This window comes from Trachurus japonicus, chromosome 21 (assembly GCF_045865225.1).
Source record: "Trachurus japonicus isolate A0001 chromosome 21, Traja_1.0".
NCBI lineage: Eukaryota > Metazoa > Chordata > Actinopteri > Carangiformes > Carangidae > Trachurus > Trachurus japonicus.
The window spans coordinates 22,400,728-22,409,981 of NC_140927.1; the positions used below are offsets into that span (position 1 = coordinate 22,400,728).

General features: G+C 42.7%; 2 protein-coding genes across 2 annotated transcripts; both read left to right on the forward strand.

The window, feature by feature from the left end:
- Nucleotides 1–133: 133 nt before the first annotated feature.
- On the forward strand, nt 134–5,014 carry kbtbd7 (kelch repeat and BTB (POZ) domain containing 7). Its single transcript, XM_085765363.1, has one exon. The coding sequence runs from the start codon at nt 554–556 to the stop codon at nt 2,462–2,464; it is 1,911 nt and encodes a 636-aa protein (XP_085621489.1). The 5' UTR covers nt 134–553; the 3' UTR covers nt 2,465–5,014.
- Nucleotides 5,015–6,212: 1,198 nt separating this feature from the next.
- Nucleotides 6,213–9,159, forward strand: LOC146965242 (ras-related protein Rab-33B). The gene is made up of 2 exons (XM_085764785.1): nt 6,213–6,515; nt 7,819–9,159. The coding sequence occupies exons 1-2, from the start codon at nt 6,258–6,260 to the stop codon at nt 8,263–8,265; spliced, it is 705 nt and encodes a 234-aa protein (XP_085620911.1). The 5' UTR covers nt 6,213–6,257; the 3' UTR covers nt 8,266–9,159.
- Nucleotides 9,160–9,254: the final 95 nt, after the last annotated feature.

The window sequence follows — 9,254 nt, forward strand, 5'->3', positions numbered from 1 at the left end:
TCTCACGCCTGAATTTAATGTATTTGCCAAATTGTTAAATCACGAAGTTTTTGTAACAAATAAAAAAAATACATTCAAACCTTGTGCCTGAATTGGTGCTTTATTTTGACAATCTCTCCCGGAAATCGTAGCTCCAACCTTGTCTGTGTTGACACTGTTGTTTTATTTTAGGAGACAGCTGCACTAAAAGCAGATAACAGCACTGGAAAATCAAATAAAATGGACAGTACTGCTACAGCGACCCTCGGGGAATAATTTGCGGCTTATCCCGGATTTTACCGCCACATTATGCTCGTCTGGAGACCGGCGGGGGCTGCTGCTGGTTTTCACACACACGGCGGCGGACCGCTCAGTTGTTAAGTCGCTGGGTAATGTGTGTGTGTTTTTTTTTTTCTTCTCCCCCACACAGCAGCATATGTTTGATTTCCATGTGCCATTTATCACCGCGGCGCAGATAATCTCGAGTATGTTATTTGAAGAAGCCGTCGCCGACGTGAAATAGCGAGTTGCTCGGCTCCTCTCCCCCCCTCCTCCTCCTCTGGTTGTTGCAGCGATGGCCTCGGCGCTGAGCTGCTTCAGTGGCCCCGAGGTGCTGGAGGACGTGAGTCACGCTCGGGGTCTGATAGACGAGCTGAAGTTGCTGTACGACTGTCGGCTCCTCGGGGATGTGACCATAGGGGTCGAGAGCGGTGATGAAGAGGAAGAAGAGGAGTCCGGCGGTGGTGGTGGTGGTGGTGAGTCGACCAGAGGAGGAGGAGGAGGAGGTGGTGACATAGACCAACTTTTCCTGTGCAGCCGCAACGTCCTCGCCTCCGCCAGCCCGTACTTCAAGAGCATGTTCACCGGGGGGTTGAACGAGAGCATGCAGGAGAGGGTGGTCATCCGCGGGGTGGACGCCGAGTCCATGTCGGTCATCATCGACTACTGCTACACGGGCAGGGTGACCATCACGGAGGGCAACGTGCAGCGGCTGTACGCGGCGGCCAACATGCTGCAGCTGGAGTACATCAGGAAGGCTTGCTCCAGCTTCATGACGAGGAGGCTGGACCTCTCCAACTGCGTGGGGATCCTGAAATTTGCAGACACCTACGACAACCCCGAGCTGAAGGAGAATGCACAGGCTTTCATAGCCAGGAACTTCAGCCAGGTGTGCAACGCAGGGGAGCTGTGTGAGCTGGACCTGGTGCAGCTGAAGGAGCTGTTATCTCTGGACACTCTGGACGTGGACTGTGAGAGGAAGGTCTGCTCGGCTGCCTTGCAGTGGATCGAGCTTAATGCACCTCAGAAAAAGGAGGATGCACTGCAGGTACTCAAGTGTGTACGGTGGAACTTGTTCACCGAGAAGGACAAGTGCTACCTGGAGAGCCTGATGGCCAGGCCGTGGATCGAGAAGTACCTTTCAACTTTCTTCAACAGGTCCACAGAGGAGAGCTGTGGGTTGCCTGCGACACAGGATGCACCCAAACACAGGATAGGCGTGAGCGCGAAAGAAATGATCCTCTTCTTCGGCCTTCCCAACGACAACATAATGTGCTGCGACCCCTACTCAGAGGACCTGTACTTCATGGCTCCTCCTCTGGAAGACCTCAGCAGTCAGGATTACAAACGGTCCACCATGGAGTCCTTAATCGCCTGTGCCACGCCTGAAAACAACCTGTACCTGGCCTCCCACCTCTCCAAACACTTCTGGCTGTATAACCCGGTGCTGAACAGCTGGCAGGAGCTGGCAGAGAGGCCGCTGGGGAGGATCCACTCCGGGATGGGCTACCTCAACGGCCACGTGTACCTTCTGGGAGGAAGAAACCCAGTGACGGACACCAGACTAAAGGAAGTCGAGTGTTACAGTGTCCAGAGGAACCAGTGGTCGTTCGTGGCTCCCCTGCCTCACTCTTTGGGTAAAATGCAGGTGGTGGCATTGAACGACCACCTGTACGTGGTGAACAAAAGGAGAATGCTTTGCTATGATCCCAAGAGGAACCGCTGGCGCCACTGTGGGTCGCTAAGACGGGACAAGCTGCACAAGGCCTGCGTTTTTCAGGATCAGATCATCTGTGTGTGTGACATCCCTGTGGTGAAGGCCTACAGCCCAACTAGGGGCGAGTGGAAGAGGCTGGGTGACATTCCCATTGACAGCCGGGCGCTTAATTACCAGGTGATCCAACACAACAACAAGCTGCTTCTCCTCACTCAGACGTTACTGCAGCACAACAAGAACAGGGTCCTCATCCATGAATACGACCCGGCCAGGGACACATGGAAGAACGTCATGGCGGTGTACGTGTCCACCCTGGGGCCCGTGTGTGTTTCGACACGCGTGTACCCGGCGTGCCTGGGGTCCGCTCACAGCTTCTCCACGGAGGAGGACGACGACAGCGGCTCCAGCGCAGACTGGGACTTCGACGGGTTGACGGATGCCGACTCGGACTCTGGCAGCTCGAGCTCTTTCTCAGACGAGAACTGGTAGTGAAGCGTGTTACTGTGTCAAAGACAGGTTTAACTTATTTGTAATTTAAAAGGATTTTTACAGGAGTCACTCTTGCCAGAAAAAGCCACAGATCCAGATTGAATTCAGTATTAAAATCAGTCACTGAGTACTAAGCAACAAGCTGTTTGAAAGTGGAACTTGTTAGGTATTTTATTTTAAATCCACTCACTGGCGGGTGACCATTCAAAGCAGAGGGGAGGGAGTGAAGCAAAACTGGCTTCAGTGTTTCATTTAAAGCTTGCTACAAGGATTTTATGCTTCAATCAACAAGACAACTCTGAAGTTAGGTTATTTCCAAGTTCCCAGCTGGCTACATCATCAGAAACAGCCCCCGAAGTTGAAATCTCAACTCAGAAGCTTCAGTAACCTCAAGCTCACAATGCAAGATGGCTGCTCTACCTAACAGTGTATCGCAGCTGAGCGTTACACTGTTTATCAGCCTCTATGTCATTAACTTATCCGTACCGACAGTGTTCTGCAACTTCTACCTGAAGACACATTGTTATGTTGCTTTCATGTGCAAATTATCACACAGTACATTGTTATTGGATGGTATTATTAGCTAACAAAAGGGTAAAAGCTTTGGGTCCTGAAAAGTAAACTGGGATAACTGGGATGTGACTTTATTCCCAGCTCCAAAATAACATGATAAAAACATAACTGTTCAGCTATTGGTTCCTTGATAGAAGGGAGCATACATAGTCATAATTTACCACATTTAATAAGAGGAGCTGACTGAAAAATACAGAGATGAAGTGTCACTCTTCCACAAAATTGGAGAACTTATTAACAAAGAAGGGTCATACAGGAAGATGTATCCTGACCTCATGCTTTTTTAAAGCTGTAGCATCCTGCTCTTTCTTTAAAGTGTGGTTTCCAAAATGAGCCTTCGTAGAGTAGATCCACAAGTTGACAGATAGAAATGTGCAATTAAATGTTAAGTGTAACATACCTTATCACCACAGAGACATGTTGACTTGTCAAACACAGGTGTCACTCATGAGATAATTAACTGCTGCACTGCACTGCAATAATAACTGCTGGAACTGAGCCATTGTTAATATCATTAGTTCCACCTGTGCTTTTCCTGCAATGACAAGTAAAAATGTCAAATGGGAACAGGTCTGTGAATCTGATTTTAGGAAGAAAACATGACAACAATGTACAAAATTAATGAAAGACTTTGACCCATTGGGATAAAAAGAACAACTGGTTGATGTTCATTAAAACACATCCACCGTATTTTGAGTTCATTTTAAGCAAAGCAGGGAAAGCCTTGTGTCTTTATCGTGTAAAATAACATGATTTAAAAAAAATATGGGAACCACTGCCATAATGCAACATAATTGCATCTTTCATGAGAGCCTTTATGCTTGGTAAATACTCACAATTTTCACATTAAAAAAATTTGTGTACTCCAATCCCAAGCCGAGATTTTTTTTTTTTTTTTGATAAAGATATTTTATGTGAAACTATTTGCACATGCTGAATAGTACTCCAATTGATAAGTGAAATAACATGCTTATGTTAAATCGATGGAGGGCCCCTTTAATGCTTTAAGATATAGTGCTTGTGCTGTGTTATATAAAGCCAGGTTTGTGGCAGAAATATTTGCGAACGTGTTGCTTTAGCTTGAATCCAGGGGCACACCCGCTGATGATCAGTCTAAAATCATGACTGTGAATTTTGGGGACAACAGGCAGCTCAAGTGCCTCGTGTTAATGGCAGCTGGTCATTTACAGGGCTTTAAAATAATTTGCTGTCCTTTTTCATGTTGCTGATGCGCATCAAGATGTTGTTGCACACAGCCAGTGTTGTGAAAACTACTGTTATGAAATGTAGAAGCCAATGTACTGTACACTCACTCAGGTTTAGGCTGAAGCAAAAGCCTGTATGCCATGATTGACTTTTTTTTTTCTTTCTGAGATGTAGTGAAATTAGGTAGTTTGGGCGAAAAAAATTATATACATTTTATTAAATTTATTTGAAACTGTTCTGTTATGTCTATGTATGTGTCTTTGTATCTATGATTTTTTTTTTTAACTTAACAATTTTTATGTTACAATCAGAAATCAGAAAGTGTTTTGAGGATTATTCGGTCCTGATGATGTGTTTTTTGTTGGAAAATTTTGTCTGCATGTATGCAACTGTTACAAAGCCACTGCACTCTCCAACCTCCCCATGCACTCAGTTACCAGTTTCCCACAAACCACAGCCTAGGAAATGTCAGTAAAATTAAGTCTCTAGAGGGCTTTTAAACAGTTACTGAAAATTCATAACCTTCATTTAGATAGGATTCAATACAGGGCTGTTAAATGAGACTATTAGTAGCTAGCTGACAAACTGGTAATTGAGTGTAATTCACGCAGTTGTGTCTGTTTGATGGATAGTTGAAGTGTTGAATTTTGGAGTGTGTGTTTGTGTGAGGGGGATGGGTTGATAACGGTAACATGTGGTCTGGATTGTTAAGCTGTTTTAGTGTATGTGTCAAATAAACATCTTTGTCTGAGGCTGAGAAGCTTCTGTGTGTATATTGTTGCTTTTTTTTATCTCCAGCTTTATGGCCACAACATCATGTTGACACTGAAGAATACAGATAAATAGATGAAGACGAGAGGATGTGTGAATATTGTGAATGTGAAAGTGGAGGTGGAAAACAAACCTATTAATTTTATTTACCACTATTTTTATTTCATGAATGGCAACAAAGATGAATTTTATTTATGAAACTTTTTGTACATATATTTCCATTTATTCAATTTTTCATTGTTGACCATCGCCTGAATTATTTGTAGTCTGTGCAGATATATGTATGGTTATTGTTGATACCATGTTGTGTAAAAGGCCAGCTAAGGAAATAAAACTTGACTAATCTATAGTGGTGGGAAGCAACTAAAAGTATTCCTCAAGTATTGCACTACACACAATTTTGGAGATACTTGAGATACATATTTTACAACTATAACTATACAACTACAACTATATTTACATGATAACTTCAAATGTAATCCAATTAACAATACATCATATGATAAAAAGTAATGAAGGTTAAACCAAGAATATTTCACAACTGAATTGTTTATTAATCACTGATTGTCCAGCTCTGTTTTGATTGGTTAAGCCTGAGAGTAGTGTGACTCTCGGTCATGCAGATCCCAATCACCAGAGTAATGAATGTTTGTGTCTATATTGAATGTTATGCTCTGTGATGGTAATTTTACAGTGTCTGACAAGGATATTTGGTAGACTGAAATATTGCCTAATTAAAAATGCTGGGAGCTACCAGCACAATGTGTGGACGCTTCATTTGTGTGATTCTTTCACAAACTGCCTATAAAACAGGCTATTTGGAAAAGTATTATTATCATTGTTTTTAACAGACAGAGTTGAACTACCACTATTCAGAATAAATCAAATAAATAGTCTAATTCAAACAAATTACTGGATTGGATAAATATATGTTTCACAAAAACTGCAAGTTAAAATGAAAAACAGAAGAAAAAGAATTGTTTAGTCAAATATATTTCTGTATTTCTTTATTTATTGTTGGGAAATGTATTCAAGACAACGAGGGGAGGAGGTTTGTGGTCAAAGGTAAATATTTATGTCAAGAATCTTCCCACCGAAACAAAAAATACCATTATACTTAAGAAATTTGGCTAAAGTCAGTGGTTTTTACAGTGCTCGGACAGCCTCCAGACGTCTATTCGCGGTCTCAGGTTCTCGCGATATTTCGGCAACAATCCACCTCCAGACTGCGAGATGATGAGCGATGGCAATAGAAAACAAACCTGGGGTGGAATTTGAAACAGTTTTCAGCCGAAACGACTCTCTGGAGCTCTCCTCGCATCACGATTATGAGACAGTGCAAGCTCGTATTTTTAAGATAATAGTAATAGGAGACTCAAATGTGGGAAAGACGTGTTTGACGTACAGGTTTTGCGGCGGCACTTTCCTGAAAAATCCAGAGGCAACGATCGGAGTCGATTTCAGAGAGAGGACGCTGGAGCTCGATGGAGAGAGTATCAGGGTGAGATGAACCACAAACACACACTATACAGTACACATCTACATTTTTATGTCACGCATACCTCAGCTTGCTGCTTAATCAACACAGCCATCTGTCTGAGCTAAGGGTCATACGTGGACACAGAGAGACAGTCTGACCTGGAGTCTGTTTTTAGCCATTTAAGACTGGTGATGGCACCATTTCAAAACATTGATTTCAAAGAAATGGGCCTTAGGATATATGCCCTGTCACTAAACCACAATAATACACACTGTAACCCTGCAGTTAAAGGTAAACCACCATACAACTGCATCTATGTGAAGATTTAACTTCTTTAAGTCAGATTTCATTTTCTTTTTTGTTCCAATTCGTGTGTTTTATATTGATGAAAAGAAATGAGACTTTGTGGGATGACATGGAAGAATCTAATTTGACATCAAGGTGATATCTGTCCCTGCATCAGCCACTATTTGTTTCTAGTAAGGAATGGACCATAATGAACCTACTAGACCTTTTAGGTTTTATATATTACAGGACAAAACTAATTTCCTTTGACTGTTTCTCAGTTGCATAGCGAGCCAGTATGGAAAATATCAGGGCCCAGAAACTAGTGAATCTTAATTTAATGCAGTTGTATTTCATTTTTATCAGTGCTTTCCCTCTTTATGACAACCCAAGTGTCTGCTGTGAGAGAGGTAATTACAAATAGGCTTCTTCTTTTTTTAGCACACAGTTTGACTTGTCATAGCAAGAACACAGGTGAAACTAATAACATTAACATGGCTCTAAGCAAAACAAAACAATACCAGGGGCGGTGTTTAGCTCAGTTGGTAGAGCACCCGCCCCATGTGTTGTGTTGAGGCTATAGTCCTCGCTGCAGGCGGCCCCGGTTCGAGTCCCGCGTCGGACGGCCCTATCCTGCATGTCATTCCCCCCATCTCTGCCTCCCATTTCCTGTCACACTCTCAACTGTCCTATCGAATAAAGGCATGAAAAGCCAAAAAAAAATATACTTTAAAAACAAAACAATACCAGGACCCTGACAACAAATCTAAATGGAATTGATCCATCATCCTTTGCTTTTCTTATTGTGACACTGTGACTGAAATTTTTATTTTAATTCAAAACAACGAACCTCTCATTTGAACCTAAATTTGGCTTATTTCTTTGGATTAGGGCGTTAGCTGATAAACAAAACATACAAGGGAAATCTGAAAGTATTAAGAGATGGATTGACACATTTACAATTAGAAATCTAGAATAACACCACCCTTTTGATATTGATATTTAAACGTCATATCAATGTTTATTTCTGTCCAACTAGTTGCAGATCTGGGACACAGCGGGTCAGGAGCGCTTCAGGAAGAGCATGGTGGAGCACTACTACCGCAGCGTCCACGCCGTCATCTTCGTTTACGACGTGACCAGCCTCTCCTCCTTCGAGAGCATCCCCGAGTGGATTGAGGAGTGCAGCCGACACTCTGTGGGGCCCCTGGTGCCGCGCATCATGGTCGGAAACAAGTGCGATCTGAGGAACCGCCGGGAGGTCCCTGCGTCCGCTGCCCAGTGTCTTGCTGACAGATACAACTTTCCCTTATTTGAGACTTCGGCCAAAGACCCTGCTGAGAAGGAACATGTCGATGCTATATTCCTGACTATAGCTTACAGGCTGAAGAGCCACAAACCTCTGAGACTGAAGCAGCTGAGTGAGAGCGGTGAGAGGCATTTGTGGAACCAGAGAGAACAGGAAGCAGCAACTTGTCAATGCTGAGGTCACCTCCACTCTGTATTGAGAGCGTGAACGAAGGCCACCGCAGCTCATAGAGAATAAAGGTGCTGAAGAAAGCAGTGTTAAGCAACCAAACACTAAGACTGAACTCAGAGAGGCCTCTTAACCACATAAAAGGGACCGAAGCTTGCTATAATTTTACACTTTCCCCACCTACTGTAAGGCACAGGTGGTGTGGGTAATAGTGTATATATACATTTGCACAATATTAAATCAACATTTCATTGACATGCATGAATGGATGCGGAGTAATGACCAGTATTTGTAGCTCAAACTGCACATTAAATCACTTTTCAAAAACAACAATTTAAGATGTAGGCAAATCATATGCAATCAGCTGTCTAGCACCATAATGCATCAACAGAATTCAAAGCAGACCGTGAATTATGGGACAAATAGATTTCAATGTGCATAATGGGACCAATAAGGTAAATTAACTGTGAAGAAAACTGTGCAATTATTTCCATTAATAAATGTTTAAAGTGATATTTCAATTGTTAAAGAAGGATAAGTGCAGCATGAGTTTTGATGCTGCTAGGGAATGCGTATTTCTCCATATGAACATAACCAGCCTTATGTCAGTCAACCCCATTCACAGTCACAGTTGTTTTGTCGAAAGATCCGTCAAACCAAAAACACTAATGGCAAAGCGTAGCTGTCCTTTGGGATGAAATGAAAATCCACATAGTTCACTTGAAATGCATGAGTGAACACAAGCTCAGCAATTCTTAAAATCTGTATTATGATGTGGGGGGGAATCACATCTGACTGATACTTTTGTTGCATGTGTGCAATAATGCAAACACTCAGCAGAATGGAGGTTTGTGATCATGTAAAGCTGCAAATCAATAAAAGAGGTTTTATCCCTCCAATTTTAATATTTGATGTTTTTAAGAGTTTGTTTGATAGTATTGGTATTATGACTGTAAGTGCTCATGTCCTTACGTATTCTTTTCTGCCATTGAGTTATT